Here is a 17,125-nt window from a genome sequence, read left to right on the forward strand (position 1 = left end):
GTATATAGAGCAAAGAAAGAATATAATTTCATTTTGTTTCCTATATCAATAACCATTATTTTTCTTTTCTATTTATTGAAAAGTCCTTTCTTCCCTTGCTGATCTGCCATGTCACCTGCATCACATATCAAATATTAAATTTGTGGAGATTTGTTTGGGAGCTCTCTATTCTGTTTCATTGGTCAGTTTATCAGTGAAGACCACACTGTCTTAATTGCTGTAGCTTTATAAAACTTCTGATATTTGACAGGACATCTTTCCTCTTCTTCAATAATGTCTTTGATATTCTTGGCCCCATCCCTTTTCCATATATATATATATATACAGAGAGAGAGAGAGAGAGAGAGAGAGTGAGCGAGAGAGTGACAGGGTCTCACTTTGTTTCCCAGACTGGAGTACAGTGGTACAATTGTAGCTCACTGCAGACTTAAACTCCTGGGCTCAAGAGCTCCTCCTATCTCAGCCTCCCAAGTAACTAGAACTCTAAGGCATGCACCACCACATCCAGCTAATTTTTAAAAAAATTATTATTTTTTTGTAACGATGGGGATCTTGCTATGCTGCCCAGGCTGGTCTCAAACTTTTGGCCTCAAGCAATCCTCCCACCTCAGGCTCCCAAAGTGCTGGAATTACAAGTTTGAGCCACCACATGTGGCTCCATTTTCCATATTTTAAGACCATATTTTAAAAGCTCCTCAAGCCTGCTTTTTTCTCTTGGTGCTACTTGCAACTCCCTTACTTAGCCTTGGAAATACTATTAGTGAAGAAAATTTGAAGAGTTGAAAAATAAAATCTTCTTTCTTTTCTTCCAATTGCAAAAGAGCAGACACCCTCCTGAATCATAAAACTAGTTTTGATAAATTGGTGAACTGAGAGCATACACAGTATTATTAATTCTGTTCTAATTTCTGCTTCACTGTGGAGTCTCTTTGCATAGTCTTAAAAGATTATTGCTATGAAATATTCTTTTACATTTAACCCATAACCTCTGTAATTCTGCGGTTGTAATTGGTTGTCTTACCTAATAATCTGTTGCTTTGCTTCATAATATTTAAATTGGCATCTCTATTTTCCAAAAGGCATAAATACTAATATGGATTTTTTAGTTAAGCCAGAAGAAAGTTCACTTTATTTACTAACATAACTTATACATAAAGGTTTAATACATCTCCCTGCTTCTTTTCTTTTGCACCATGACAACCACTGAAAATAATATTTCTATAGCAGTTGGGGGTAAATAGACAGTGGCTTTTGTGGCCAGAGGTGAATGGCCCAGGGTCTCCAGCACTCCAGGTCCCACTGAGCCTGCCCCATAGCTGAGGGCATCGGTATTTCCACACACCTATAGTGCATGGTGCCCCAGAATAGAGATTGGATGCCCTCCTTTATTCAAATGGGAAGTTGAGAGTATTGCCATTGTAATTAAATTAATACATACATATTTATACACTGTTAAAATCTGGTTGGATTTATGTCCCTTCACAAAACAAATCGCTTAAATGAAACCACAGAGTTAACATAATTAAGTACATCTGCTTCTGTGAGATGCTGCTCTTTTAAATTGAATTAGAATCTAATTTGAAATGTCAATAAAAAGTTCAAATATTCAACTCAATTATATTTAGATTTCTTTTTGTTTTATTTTGAGATGGAGTTTAGCTCTTGTCACCCAGGCTAGAGTGCAATGGCATGATCTCAGCTCACTGCAAGCACCTTCTTTTGGGTTCAAGCGATTCTCCTGCTTCAACCTCCCGAGTAGCTGGGATTACAGACACGTGCCACCATGCCCAGCTAATTTTTGTATTTTTAGTAGAGATGGAGTTTCACCATGTTGGCCAGGCTGGTCTCGAACTCCTGACCTCAGGTGATCCACCCACCTCAGCCTCCCACAGTGCTGGGGTTACAGGCGTGAGCCACCACGCCTGGCCTTTTTAGATTATTTTACTTTATTTTAATTACTTATTTTTATGAATTTATTGTTATAAAAATGCTAGTTTTTAAAAAAAATCAATCAATATAACAAAGAACAAAGAAGATGATCAACAAGCATTCCCACCTCCACGATCTGGAAATAACTGTCATCAATCCAAAAGCTGACGCATGGTGGATCCCTTCACACCAGTTCACAGTACAAAGTAACCCCTTGCTTATAGAAAACATTATTATCATTATTATTTTTGAGACAGAATTTGACTCTTGTAGCTCAGGCTGGAGTGCAATGGTGCAATCTTGGCTCACTGCAACCTCTGCCTCCCAGGTTCAAAGGATTCTCCTACCTCAGCCTCCCAAGCAGCTGATATTACAGGCACGCACCACCATGGCCAGCTAATTTTTTGTATTTTTAGTAGAGATGGGGTTTCACCATGTTGGCTAGGCTGGTCTTGAACTCCTGACCTCAGGTGGTCCACTCGCCTCAAGCTCCCAAACTGCTGGGATTACAGGCGTGAGCCACCGCACCCGGAATAGAAAATATTATTAAGTAGCAAACAGTAGCAGTATGCTTGGGGGTTTTAGGATTGATTATTTTCAAATCTCTAGAAAAGCTGTAATTCCAGGGCAGAGTCTCATCTGTTAATGGGGGACTGGTCTAAGGTTCCTTCCAGCTCTCAGATTAATGGTTTCCCAGGTTGATCTGCTCCCTGCCACTCACCCATCCTTGGTTTTGTTTGTTTGTTCGTTTGTTTTTACAGAGACGAGGAAGGTCTCACTATATTGCCCAGGCTGGTCTTGAACTCCTGGCCTCAAGTGATCCTCCTGCCTTGGCCTCCCAAAGTGCTGGAGTTACAGATGTGAGCCATTGTGCTCAGCTCATCCTTGGCTGTTCAAGTGTGGAGGTAAATAGATGCCAAGGTTACCTCCAGGTCAGAAGTGGCCGATGCCCCAGGGCAGAATCATAAACCTAACCAGGCCTCCCGCTGCACGAAGACCTTATTTTCTGAAGCTTAAACCTGGACAGAGGTCTGACCGGTAGCACTGTGTTCTTGAATATCAGGCCAAAATTGAAAACTGGGACTATCCAGAAGAACCTGGTAGCTGCAGGTGCAGTCTGCAGTCCAATGGTCAGCTACGAAAACAGGCTACTTGTACTTTCTCTTTTTCATGGAGTCTTTGACGTAAAAATTGGTAACACTTTCTTGCTTCTGGTGTGCTTCCCTTTCTTATTCATTTTCCATAAGTAGCTTCCTCCATCCCACCTCCCAACAGGCACAGTCAATTCAAGACATTTTAACCATGAAAATGAGTCTCCATAACACAAGTTTAGAGGACAGGCATGGTGACTGACGCCAGTAATCCCAGCACTTCAGGAGGCCGAGGCAGGCAGATCACTTGAGGTCAGGAGTTCAAGACCAGCCTGACCAACATGATGAAACCCCATCTCTACTAAAAATACAAAATTAGCCAGGCATAGCAAAAGGGCTGTCATTCTGCCATCTTGGTAGGAACTCCAAGAAGCTGAGAATGGAGGCTGAGGGTAAGTGCTACAGAGAAACATTCCCAGAGAAAATGAAAATAGGTGTCTGGTTGGTTTCACCAATGATATGGATTCGGGACTGCTGTCTATTTTATTTTGCCCCTCTAAAATAGGTGTATTCATTGCCTTTTTCTTGTCTCTTTCAGTCTTCTTTGCTTGATTTGTATAAAGCAGATAATGTGTTCCTTTGATGCACAGGTTGAGAGAGATTGCATGTGATAAGTTGTAGTCACATCACAGACACCATATTCTGATTAGATAAGACACTGCACTTTACTCTGAGCCTGTTCCTATAATTGTACGCCTTCAGAGATTCCTTACAGGGTGTGTTTTTGGTATATGGGAAGTAGTTCTGAGGGGAACTAGTTGCCAAGGATGGCCCCTCATGACTACAGTCACAATAACTACAGCTTGTGGAGTCCTCTCCTTTTGATTAGGGCTGTCTGTGTGACTCACCTTGATCAATGTAAAGTCATAGAAGTGACACTGTCTGCCATTCAAAGGTAGGTCTGTGATGCTGTGCATCTTCTCCATGAGCCTTTTGGAAGACTTTCTTTGGTGAAAGCCAATCACCATTCATTAAGTCTAAGAACTGTGAGAGTCTATTTGAGGAAATTAAAGGCATGAATGGGAAGGTGAGGTAGTGAAGGAAATAATCAGCCAGTTTCCAGGTGTTCACTCAGCCCTAGTGTTGAATTGGGCATGAGTAAAGCATCCCTTGAAATCCCAGCCTAAAAGATCCCTCAGAAAATGTGACTCCCATCACATGATCTACCACTCACATGAGTTCAGTAAACCTGTAAAGCTGGGAGAGATCAAAATAAATGATTGCTTTTAACCAATATGTGTTGGGCGGTTTTCTATGCTGCAATTTATCACAGGAATAGCAGCAAAGCAGAGTCTGCTCACTGTGTCCATGTACATGAATTGTGTCTATTCCAATAATAATCTTCATGTTCTCTGATCTAAAACCATGACCATTTATTTCCAAAGAGAAACCCCTGGATTCTCCCCACATAAAATGAAAAACTTTTCAAATATTTGCAAATAAGAATAATTGGGATTATTTAAGGGGAATCACTGGGCTCCCGTGATTCTCTATTACTTGGATTGAAAACTTTACATGCAAAACTTGTCATCTTTTTCTTCACTTCTTTCACAGCAGCCCGCACAAAGCCAGGCATAGTGTTCATACACAATAAGCATCCTGAGAACAATGGAAAATTAAGAAATTCCACATCATTTTCCTCAAGTTATAGGTTTTCCCCAAAGCTACTAGGTACACCTGCCTGGCTGTAAACAGCTGTCTAACATTTAAGTGCCGTGAGTCATCTGAGATTGGGTAAGTATTTTAGTTCAGACTGTCTGACGTCAACTACGTACTATAGAAGGATGCTGTTTCTAATGTCTTATCAGACATTCCAGGGACCTTGTCACTCACTCCCTTTGTCACAGGAAGGTTTATCCCCTTTGATTTCCTGATGCCTCCCATAGAATGCCCTGGCCCCTTTTGGGGATGATCACATCCTCTTTCCCCCTCTTAGAGCAAGAACCAAATCATGTGCGGTTTCGTGCTGTTTTAATGACCAAGTGTAGGGGAAAGGGTTGAGGAGGGATAATTCTGTTCGCAGGCTCCAGGAATCCCATGGTCAGGTAGAAAGAGGGTTTCCTCAACAATGAGGAGTGTGATCATCTCCATCCACTGCTGACAAGCACTGAGTCCAGGGAGACATCTCTGCATACTTGAATCATCTTCACATATGATGGTGGGATTCGATGGACAAAGGCGTAAATGTATTCACCATTTACCTTTACCTTTAAGAGGAAAAATGCATCAGAAAGACAAGTTTTCAGCCTCCTCTCTGCTCTGCCCTAGTACCAATAACATTCTCCAAGAAAACTCCTAGTTATACAAGTGAATGTTGTAGATACACTTCTGTTTACAGATGATGTTTTGTACCTATTTGAGACAGTTGCTGACTTTATTTCTAGTTTCCTCTCATTCCTCTTGTGACGTTCTACACTCTGTGTCACACAGCCCCTGTTACTCAGCCTCCCTTTTAAACTGGATGACCCCATTACCAGGGACTGTGTTTCAGGAACCTGAGACCCTGCATCTCACACAGGACCTGCCACAGGGTTAGTGCTAGACCATGTTCATTGAAATGCATACTTTTCAGTTCCACGAACTGTGACTGCCTTTCATTATTGATGGCACAGTTCCTCTTTGGAGTAGCCTACATCTGAGGTGTTAGTGGCAAAGAATGAAGCCCAGTGTTCTTAGAGAGTTAAAGGAAGACAGGTCTCGTATAACATAAGATATTATCTTCAACAACTTCTAAGCATAGGAAAAGATCCCTCACATGAATCTGAATGAGATGAGAATCTTTTGGCCTACTCATTAGAGAAAGCAAGAGAGTATGGATATATTCCTTATATTGAGACTATAGAGAAAGTCACCTTATTAGTATTAGTTTTTCAAATTTAACATGCACATATTTTTCAATCAATTTTTTCATTTTTTTGTAATTATGTCCCAATATAAGTATTGGGAGGTTGGTAATGACAAAAGGATTTATTTGAAAGCCTGATACAGCATCATTTGTGAGAGCAAAATACTGGGAACAACTTCAATGCCCAACTGAACAATTGAAGCAGCACCATGGATTGAGAATGTCTTCAAGATATATTCTTTGGTAAAAAACCAACTTAGTTCCTAAAGAGTAATGTGTAGAGCAACTTATACCAGGATTTGCTTAAACACAAATGAAATCATAGACATATCTATATGCTTCCATAGGCAAAGATTTCCTCTGAAGGGGTTGGCTCGGTGGCATATGCCTGTAATCCCACTATATTGGGAGGCTGAGTTGGGCTGATAACTTGAGACTGGGAGTTCAAAACCAGCCTGGCCAACATGGTGAAACCCTGTCTCTGCCAAAAATAAAAAAAATTAGCCAGATGTGGTGGCATGCACCTGTAATCCCAGGTACTTGGGAGGCTAAGGCAAGAGACTCACTTGAATCCGGGAGGTGGAAGTTGCAGTGAGCTGAGATCATGTCACTGCCCTCCAACCTGGATGACAAAGTAAGTCTCTGTCTCAAAAAAAAAAAAAAAAAAAAAAAAAAAAAAAAAAAATTCTCTCTGAAGGAGAGCAGAGCACTGGTAATGTTATTCGTATGAGTAGAATTGGGGCCCAAAAGTGAGACGAAGACATAAGTTTTGATTGATAGAAAAAACTTTTTTCTTAAGTATGATTGATAGAAAAAGCTTTTTTCTTAAGTATGATTGATAGAAAAAACTTTTTTCTTAAGTATATTGTATTCATTCAGCTACATGAAAATTTAAATACTGGCATACGTAGAAATGAGCACTATGTGAAAAGACAGAAGAGATTCTCCACTATTGGGGAAATGGAAGGTGAGCCGACCTTGACCTTGGTCAGATTTGGGAAAGAGCTGAGGACAGCAGTGCAAGCAGAGGGTGCTCTGTGATGAAAACCTGGGGCAGGGGTAGTTATGGGAGATGGGCCCTGAGGGACTGGTGAGGCCAGGTCAATGAGAGCTGCCTCTTGCTCTGGGATCCCAAAGAGCCTGGGTGCTAGGAGCTCCAGGGGTGCTCACCTCATACTCATTGCGACACACATAGATGCGCAGGTCAAATGGTTTGCCATCCTCAAAGGGCACATAGTGTAAATTCTCCTCCAACATCCATATCCCAAACTCACGACTGTTCATGACCACACGACGGCCTAAGTGCACTCGCAAATGGAAGGCAATTTCTGACTCCTCATTCATCTCAGTGTAGAAATCCACCTGCAGCTGTGGTTCATTGCTGAGGGCAAAGCACACAGCATGTTGGACAGGTTCCTTCATTGTGCAGACACACACTTGACACACACACAAATCCCTTCCCCCCTTTACCCAAGGAAAAAGTCTCCCCGATGATACTGCAGGCCTGATCCCTGTGGGGATGCTTAAGCTCCTCGTGCCCCCAGCAGGGAGATGCTGTGCTCCTCATCCCCAGATGAAAACTGAGTCACAGCCACTGACTTGGGCCTATGACTTGTTCATTCCCTGAAAATTCTATGCCCCTTGATGAAGAGCCACAGCCCCAACCCACTGAGTGTCCTCCTCCGCTAGACCCCGTGACTGGCCCACAGGTAGTTGCTGCAGATTTCATGCCTGATGCTGGAGGGTCTCCAGGACCTGCACCTGCATGGGGCCTCCATCCTGCCAACTGGACATTTCCACATCACCCACACATAAGGTCGAACTGTTAGCAAATATACTCCTTTCTCCTCCACCCTCTCATTGGACCATGGAGTACTCACACAGAAGAGTCGATCGGTGTCCCTTTGATTATCACGCAGGAACCAACAGACAAAGACACAGGCAGTTTGTATGGCACCTGCCAGAGTATTGAGAGTAAGTGAGAGGTGCAGGGTCAGGCGCAGTCTCCCCTCCTGTAACATATTCCCATAGTGCAGGAGGTTAGAGATCACAGGGAAGACTCTGTGGACTCTCCCCTTTCACCCTACCACATCAGACCCCGTGTTCCTGAAGATATGGTGGACCCATAGGTAAGAGCAAGGGTTCAGGAGCCAAGATGCCTGGATTCCGGTCCTCATTCTGCCTTTTACTAGCCGTGCAATCTTAGATCGGTTACTTGACTTCCTCAGTTTCCCTAAAACAAAGAGGATTATCACGAATTCCTACTTTGTAAGAAATTCTTTATAATAGAGCAGTTAATATATGTAAACTTTTTCCCCTAATTCCTGGCATGGGTAGGGCCTGTTAGTGGTGACCTAACAGAACCGGGGAGTCCTCCTGAGACACTGACCTGCCTTCATTTTCAACTCTGAAAATGAAAACAAGACTTGAGGATGTAAGAATTTAGAAATTCACTCCAGTGAGAGAAACAACACTTGTTGAAAGAGAGAGAAATGATGAAAGAACAGGAAACCCCTGTGTGTGGGAGGCACATGCATCACAATCATCAAGGGCAATGGACGTCCTTCCAAGAAGGGGCACACATTACTGAGAGCACAGCCCCAGTACTTGCACAAAAGAAGCCTGTGGGTCAGAGACATAACTGGAGGGAACGATTGATTTCTACCACGACTACAAGTGGTTGATGATTTTTCTGTATTTTTGAGATAGGGTCTTGCTCTGTTGCCCAGGCTGACATGCAGTGGTGCGATAATAGCTCAATGAAACGTCGAACTACTGGGCTGCAGTGATCCTCACACATCTGCCCCCTCTTGTGTAGCTGGGGCGAAAGGTGCCTGCCCCTCTGACAGTCTGATATTTAAAGTTTTTTTAAAGAAAGGGTCTCACTATGATACCCAGACCAGTCTCAAACTTCTGGCCTCAAGTTATCCTCTCATCTTTGTCTCTGAAATTGGTGGGATGATGGCCATGAGCCAGTGAACCCGGCTGCTTTGTTGATTAATATCCACTGTGAGCTCTGTCTGAACTGAGACTAAACTGTTCCTTCATGGGTGGAGGAACAAGTTTAGACTCAGTTGAGACAGAGCTTACAGTGGGTATTTTACGTGATTCAGTCTCTGAAACCATGGCCTCTGATGTCCTTCTCTAGCAAACCTCCTGTCTCACAATGAAAAGTACAGGATAGGCTGGAGACAGGGAAGCTGAGCCTTGGAGGCAAGAGCCAGTGGTCACTCTGTGCAGACCCCACCTGAGGAACCATCACCCCCATAGTCTGCATTCCTCTTCCCCACTCTTAGTGGGAAGAGACATCTACTGACCATACATTCCACTCTCACAAGTGATCTGAAACAAGTCCTTGGTAACTCACAGTCTCCAAGATCCCCACCAGTTAAGCCATCTGGGATTCACATTGCCACACATGAAAACACACACAGTTCCTTCATCAGAGATGCTGCTGTGTGGGGAGGAACCTTCACATGCACAGAAGGCCACACGTATGTTTTCCCTTCAATACCCAGTCACATCCCAGCACACACATCCACAGTCACACAGAGCCATGCCACTCACTGAGTCACACACACCTGTTCACTGTATGCATAAAGATGCTCATGCACTGGTCTGGCTGTGCGCAAACACACACTCATATCACAAAGAGGAAGACAAAGCACAATCACCCCTTACACTGATACACACACCTGCTTGACCTGGTGGGCCATCCACCTCCCACCTAAAGTCATATCATCTCCGCAGAGTTCACTCTCATCAGACACCACCTCATGCTCACACAGGGTTACATTCGTCCAGGATCCACACCCCACATGGTACAAGCATCTCAGATACCTAGCCTCAGTGTTTCTCTTCCACACACCCAGAACTCTCAGTAAAGCATTCACAGTAGGAATGCTCATATTTTCATCTCATAAAATACCCCATTTCTTTCTTGGTTTGTGTGATGTGAGATTATTGAAGGCTGTGCCTTTTCAACTCACAGTTAGAAATGACATTGTTCTCTCCCTCTGGGCGACCTTTGGAATTGTGTCCAGTCTTCTGAGTGAATCTCTGAGTTGCAGCACTTAAATGACCCCTTTAAGCCTTGCCCTCTGGCTTCATTCCAGATTCCAGGCTCCTCCCAGCAAGCTTTCCTTGCAGCATGAGAAAGGGTCAGGTGTCATGAAGAAACTCAGTCACAATCATAGCTATTTGCAAGTCTGTGTCTGTAATGCAGCAGAAATGACAGTGGGGAAGGTATCAGGCTGTGGATGGGGTTACCAGGGAAATGCATAGATAAGGATGATGGAGTGAGGGGTAGCGATTGTAAAGCCTAGCCTTTGTGCCTCTCAAGCCTTTTCTCCACTATGCAGAATCTACCCAGAAGTTGTACATTTCCCCAATTTTGTACAATGGCTAAACAAGAAAAAAAAGTTGGAGATTTTGGCAAAACATGTTAGCGCCCTATAAGGTAATTCTTCTCCCTGCCTTTAAACGTTCTGGGACAGCACTGACCTTGATCCTGAGGAGGATCTGGGGAGAGAAGTAGAGAAAGTTCTTGAATGAACCTGCCCTACACTAAGCCACTTGGCTTTGCCAGGTAAGGGCCACTTTCATCTGACTGTCACACACTTGGGCTCTAGCTACACCCTCTGTTGATGTCCATGCAAATCAAAGTTTCAGAGACACTGTTTCTTCTGCATATTCTGGCAGAAAGGTGAGATTTATTACTATTATTATTATACTTTAATTTCTAGGGTACATGTGCACAATGTGCAGGTTTGTTACATAGGTATACATGTCCCATGTTTGTTTGCTGCACCCATTAACTCGTCATTTACATTAGGTATTTCTTCTAATGCTATCCCTCTCCATCCCCCCCACCCCAGACAGGCCCCCATGTGTGATGTTCCCCGCCCTGTGTCCAAGTGTTCTCATTGTACAATTCCCACCTATGAGTGAGAACATGCAGTGTTTGGTTTTCTGTCCTTGTGATAGTTTGCTCAGAATGACAGTTTCCAGCTTCATCCATGTCCCTGCAAAGGACATGAACTCATCCTTTTTAATGGCTGCCTAGAATTCCATGGTGTATATGTGCCACATTTTCTTAATTCAGTCTATCATTGATAGACATTTGGTTTGGTTCCAAGTCTTTGCTATTGTGAATAGTGCTGCAATAAACATATGTATGCATGTGTCTTTATAGCAGCATGATTTATAATCCTTTGGGTATATACCCAGTAATGGGATTACTGGGTCAAATGGTATTTCTAGTTCTCGATCCTTGAGGAATCGCCACACTGTCTTCCACAATGGTTGAACTAGTTTACAGTCCCACCAACAGTGTAAAAGCGTTCCTATTTCTCCACATCCTCTCCAGCATCTGTTGTTTCCTGACTTTTTAATGATTGCCATTCTAACTGGTGTCAGAGGGTATCTCATTGTGGTTTTGATTTGCATTTCTCTGATGGCGAGTGATGATAAGCATTTTTTCATGTGTTTGTTGGCTGCATAAATGTCTTCTTTTGAGAAGTGTCTGTTCATATGCTTTGCCCACTTTTTGATGGGGTTGTTTGTTTTTTTCTTGTAAATTTGTTTAAGTTCTTTGTAGATTCTGGATATTAGCCCTTTGTCAGATGGGTAGATTGCAAAAATTTTCTCTCATTCTGTAGATTGCCTATTCTGTCCCACACTAAGCCACTTGGCTTTGCCAGGTAAGGGCCACTTACCTGCCAGGTTGCCCACTCTGATGGTAGTTTCTTTTGCTGTGCAGAAGCTCTTCAGTTTAATTAGATCCCGTTTGTCTATCTTGGCTTTTGTTGCCATTGCTTTTGGTGTTTTAGTCATGAAGTCCTTGCCCATGCCTATATCCTAAATGGTATTGCCTAGGTTTTTTTTTTCCAGGGTTTTCATGGTTTAACATTTAAATCTTTAATCCATCTTGAATTAAGTTTTGTATAAGGTGTAAGGAAGGGATCCAGTTTCAGCTTTCTACATATGGCTAGCCAGTTTTCCCAGCACCATTTATTAAATAGGGAATCCTTTCCCCATTTCTTGTTTTTGTCAGGTTTGTCAAAGATCAGATGGTTGTAGATGTGTGGTGTTATTTCTGAGGGCTGTGTTGTGTTCCATTGGTCTATCTCTGTTTTGGTACGAGTACCATGCTGTTTTGGTTACTGTAACCTTGTAGTGTACTTTGAAGTCAGGTAGCATGATGCCTCAAGCTTTGTTCTTTTTACTTACAATTGTCTTGGCAATGTGGGCTCTTTTTTGGTTCCATATGAACTTTAAAGCATTTTTTTCCAATTCTGTGAAGAAAGTCATTGGTAGCTTGATGGGGATGGCATTGAATCTATAAATTACCTTGGGCAGTATGGCCATTTTCTTTTTTTTTTTTTTTTTTTGGTGATTTATTTTTTATTATGTTAAAGGTGATCTTGGCTTAAGAAAAACCAGATTCGTGACTAAAGGAAACATTTTCTTGGAGCTTTTCATTGTCTGGCTTAAATTTCCTTTAAAAAAAAAAGTAACTTTCCCTAAGTTAAAGTTAGCACTTTCACAAATGCTAGCAGAGTCACTAAATGAAATATTAACATCAAAACAAAAAAAACATGATTAACGAAGAAGTATTTTATTATTTTGCTGCAAAGCTGTTGCTTCACCGTATAAAAATAGCACCAGCAAATGCAGTGTATTGCAAAATCAAGATAGTGGTGTGTGTCATCTAACACTGTACAAGCAACAAAAACCTCTTCACTCCCAGTTATTTCCAATGGAAAGGTCATTAAGTATTTCATCCCAAATCCAGGCAAGTTACAATATTATATAAGGCTTAAGAATAACAACATTATCTTTGAATTATGTAATTTTTAAAACTAGTTTTTACCATGGATAATTTAATGAATTCTGAACACTAGAGCCTAGTCTAAAATCTATAATCATTACAAAGTTAAAGGACATTTTCCTTCATTAGCAGCGTTAACAGTAGTTTTTTTCTTCCCCATTGGTAATGCTATAAGTTGCTATTCTAAGTCTTCTATCCACCACTAATTTAAGACAATCTGCTGGGTTGTGGTATTTCATACTAGTTTATTTAGGGGTTCCATTTTCACTCCTCAATAGATTTGATGTATTTCTCATATGCTTCTTCACTCATAAGTTCATCTAGTTCTGAAGGGTTACTCAGTGTCATCTTGATCAGCCAACCTGCAACCAAAAAACAACCATCTTCATAACAAGATTTGTTTACAAGTCCTGGATTTTCTGCAAGAGCTTCATTAATTTCAGTTACTTCTCCTGATAAAGGAGAATAGAGTTCACTAGCAGCTTTCACACTTTCCAAAGCACCAAACTCATCTTGTTTGTTCAATTTTGTCCCAACTTCAGGTAGACTACAGTAAACGACATCTCCCAATGCTTCCTGTGCAAAATTGCTGATTCCCACTGTTCCAATACCATTTTCTGTTGTTATCCATTCATGTTTCTCTGTGAATTTACGCACCGAGAGCAGAGCGGGTCGCGTGCGCAGTGTCCGGACGGCGCCCGCCCCCAACTGCCAGGGCCTCAGCGGGCAGGGCGCGGCGGGTGACCGGACCGCGCACAGGGTGCAGAGCAGGTCCCGCACGCTCCGCACCACTCGCAGCGCCATGTTCGCAGGGACGGGGGTCGCAGCGCTACGCCTCGGCCACCCGCGCCGGGAGGCGGGGGGCCATTTTCATGATATTGATTCTTCCTATCCATGAGCATGGAATGTTCTTCCATTTGTTTGTATTCTCTTTTATTTCATTGAGCAGTGGTTGGTCGTTCTCCTTGAAGAGGTTCTTCACATCCCTTGTAAGTTGGATTCCTAGGTATTTTATTCTCTTTGTAGCAATTGTGAATGGGAGTTCACTCACGATTTGGCTCTCTGTTTGTCTGTTATTGGTGTTTGGGAATGCTTGTGATTTTTTGCACATTGATTTTGTATCCTGAGACTTTGCTGAAGTTGCTTATCAACTTAAGGAGATTTTGGGCTGCGACAATGGGGTTTTCTAAATATACAACAATGTCATCTGCAAACGGGGACACTTTGACTTCCTCTTTTCCTAATTGAATACCATTTATTTCGTTCTCCTGCCTGATTGCCCTGTCCAGAACTTCCAACACTGTGTTGAATACGAGTGGTGAGAGAGGGCATCCCCATCTTGTGTCAGTTTTCAAAGGGAATGCTTTCAGTTTTTGCCCATTCAGTATGATATTGGCTGTAGGTTTGTTATAAATAGCTCTTATTATTTTGAGATACGTTCCATCAATACCTAGTTTATTGAGAGTTTTTAGCATGAAGGGCTGTTGAATTCTGTCGAAGGCCTTTTCTGCATCTGTTGAGATAATCATGTGGTTTTTGTCACTGGTTCTGTTTATGTGATGGATTACATTTATTGATTTGTATATGTCGGACCAGTCTTGCATCCCCTGTATGAAGCCGACTTGATTGTGGTGGACAAGATTTTTGGTGTGCTGCCAGATTCGGTTTACCAGTATTTTATTGAGGATTTTTGCATCGATGTTCATCAGGGATATTGCTCTAAAATTCTCTTTTGTTGTTGTTGTTGTGTCTCTGCTAGGCTTTGGTATCAGGGTGATACTGGCCTCATAAAACGAGCTAGGGAGGATTCCCTCTTTTTCTATTGATTGGAATAGTTTCAGAAGGAATGGTACCAGTTCCTCCTTGTACCTCTGGTAGACTTCAGCTGTGAATCTATCTGATCCTGGACTTTTTTTTTGGTTGGTAGGCTATTAATTATTGCCTCAATTTCCAAGTCTGTTATTGGTCTATTCAGAGATTCAAATTCTTCCTGGTTTAGTCTTGGGAGGGTGTATGTGTCCAGGAATATATCCATTTCTTCTAGATTTTCTAGTTTATTTGCATAGAGGTGTTTATAGTATTCTCTGATGGTAGTTTGTATTTCTGTGGGATCAGTGGTGATATCCTCTTTATCATTTTTATTGCATCTATTTGATTCTTCTCTCTTTTCTTCTTTATTAGTCTGGCTAGTGGTCTATCAATTTTGTTGATCTTTTCAAAAAACTAGCTCCTGGATTCACTGATTTTTTTGATGGTTTTTTTTTTGTGTGTGTGTGTCTCTATCTCCTTCAGTTCTGCTCTGATCTTAGTTATTTCTTGGCTTCTGCTAGCTTTTGAATGTGTTTGCTCTTGGGTCTCTAGTTCTTTTAATTGTAATGTTAGGGTGTCAATATTAGATCTTTCCTGTTTTCCCTTGTGGACATTTAGTGCTACAAATTTCCCTCTACATACTGCTTTAAATGTGTCCCAGAGATTCTGGTATGTTGTGTCTTTGTTCTCTTTGGTTTCAAAGAACATCTTTATTTCTGCCTTCATTTTGTTATGTACCCAGTAGTCATTCAGGAGCAGGTTGTTCAGTTTCCATGTAGTTGAGCTGTTTTGAGTGAGTTTCTTAATCCTGAGTTCTAGTTTGATTGCACTGTGGTCTGAGAGACAGTTTATTGTGATTTCTGTTCTCTTACGTTTGCTAGGAGTGCTTTACTTCCAACTATGTGGTCAATTTTGGAATAAGTGCGATGTGCTGAGAAGAATGTATATTCTGTTGATTTGGGGTGGAGAGTTCTGTAGATGTCTATTAAGTCTACTTGATCCAGAGCTGAGTTCAAATCCTGGATATCCTTGTTAACCTTCTGTCTCGGTGAGCTGTCTAACATCGACAGTGGGGTGTTAAAGTCTCCCATTATTATTGTATGGGAGTCTAAGTGTCTTTGCAGGTGTCTAAGGACTTGCTTTATGAATCTGGATGCTCCTGTATTGGGTGCATATATATTTAGGATAGTTAGCTCTTGTTGAATTGATCCTTTTACCATTATGTAATGGCCTTCTTTGTCTCTTTTGATCTTTGTTGGTTTAAAGTCTGTTTTATCAGAGACTAGGATTGCCACTCCTGCTTTTTTTTTGCTTTCCATTTGCTTGGTAGATCTTCCTCCATCCCTTTATTTTGAGCCTATGTGTGTCTCTGCACATGAGATGGGTCTCCTGAATACAGCACACTGATGGGTCTTGACTCTTTATCCAATTTGCTAGTCTGTGTCTTTTAATTGGGGCATTTAGCCCATTTACATTTAAGGTTAATATTGTTATGTGTGAATTTGATCCTGTCATTATGATGTTAGCTGATTATTTTACCCGTTAGTTGATGCAGTTTCTTGCTAGCATCAATGGTCTTTACAATTTGGCATGTTTTTGTAGTGGCTGGTACCAGTTGTTCCTTTCCATGTTTAGTGCTTCTTTCAGGAGCTCTTGTAAGGCAGGCCTGGTGGTGACAAAATCTCTCAGCATTTGCTTCTCTGTAAAGAATTTTATTTCTCCTTCAGTTATGAAGCTTAGTTTGGCTGGATATGAAATTCTTGGTTGAAAATTCTTTTCTTTAAGAATGTTGAATATTGGCCCCCAGTCTCTTCTGGCTTGTAGGGTTTCTGCCAGGAGACCTGCTGTTAGTCTGATGGACTTCTCTCTGTGGGTAACCTGACCTTTCTCTCTAACTGCCCTGAACATTTTTTCCTTCATTTCAACCTTGGCTAATCTGAGAATTATGTGTTTTGGGTTGCTGTTCTCGAGGAGTATCTTTGTGGTATTCTCTGTATTTCCTGAATTTGAATGTTGGCCTGCCTTGCTAGGTTGGCAAGTTCTCCTGGATAATATCCTGAAGAGTGTTTTCCAACTTGGTTCCATTCTCCCCATCACTTTCTGGTACACCAATCCAATGTAGATTTGTTCTTTTCACATTGTCCCATATTTCTTGGAGGCTTTGTTTGTTTGTTTTTACTCTTTTCTCTAAACTTCACTTCTCACTTTATTTCATTAATTTGATCTTCGATCACTGTTACCCTTTCTTCCACTTGATTGAATCGGCTACTGAAGCTTGTGCATGCATCACATAGTTCTCATGCCATGGTTTTCAGCTCCATCAGGTCATTTAAGGTCTTCTCTACACTGTTTATTCTAGTTAGCCATTCATCTAATCTTTTTTCAAGATTTTTAGCTTCCTTGCAATGGGTTCAAAGAACCTCCTTTAGCTCGGAGAAGTTTGTTATTACCAACCTTCTGAAGCCTACTTCTGTCAGCTCATCAAAGTCAGTCTGTGTCCAGCTTTGTTCTGGTGCTGGTGAGGAGCCACGATCCTTTGGAGGAGAAGAGGCACTCTGG

General features: G+C 41.8%; 4 protein-coding genes and 1 pseudogene across 4 annotated transcripts in view; 1 reads left to right on the plus strand and 4 right to left on the minus strand.

The window, feature by feature from the left end:
• GMFG (glia maturation factor gamma) overlaps window positions 1-13,462 on the minus strand; it is a 257,896-nt gene extending 244,434 nt beyond the window's left edge. The window contains exon 1 of the mRNA XM_050769341.1: window positions 13,459-13,462. The gene's annotated coding sequence lies outside the window, so the exon portion shown is untranslated. The remainder of the gene's footprint in view (window positions 1-13,458) is intronic.
• PAF1 (PAF1 homolog, Paf1/RNA polymerase II complex component) overlaps window positions 1-17,125 on the minus strand; it is a 231,254-nt gene that overhangs the window by 186,189 nt on the left and 27,940 nt on the right. The gene's annotated exons all lie outside the window — the stretch shown is intronic.
• LOC126942075 (endogenous retrovirus group K member 21 Gag polyprotein-like) overlaps window positions 1-17,125 on the plus strand; it is a 129,349-nt pseudogene that overhangs the window by 13,252 nt on the left and 98,972 nt on the right.
• LOC126941713 (galectin-16) lies at window positions 5,037-7,909 on the minus strand (the record flags this gene model as incomplete). The annotated part of the gene is made up of 3 exons (XM_050768374.1): window positions 5,037-5,287; window positions 7,096-7,306; window positions 7,806-7,909. Coding segments are annotated over 3 exons (441 nt in total), but the record flags the coding sequence as incomplete, so codon positions are not given.
• Window positions 12,531-17,125, minus strand: part of LOC126942104 (glycine cleavage system H protein, mitochondrial-like) — a 290,077-nt gene continuing 285,482 nt past the window's right edge. The window contains exon 2 of the mRNA XM_050769329.1: window positions 12,531-13,605. Coding sequence (XP_050625286.1) covers window positions 13,022-13,561 — 540 coding nt within the window. The 5' untranslated portion in view covers window positions 13,562-13,605 and the 3' untranslated portion in view covers window positions 12,531-13,021. The remainder of the gene's footprint in view (window positions 13,606-17,125) is intronic.

Source organism: Macaca thibetana, chromosome 19, assembly GCF_024542745.1.
Source record: "Macaca thibetana thibetana isolate TM-01 chromosome 19, ASM2454274v1, whole genome shotgun sequence".
Lineage (NCBI taxonomy): Eukaryota > Metazoa > Chordata > Mammalia > Primates > Cercopithecidae > Macaca > Macaca thibetana.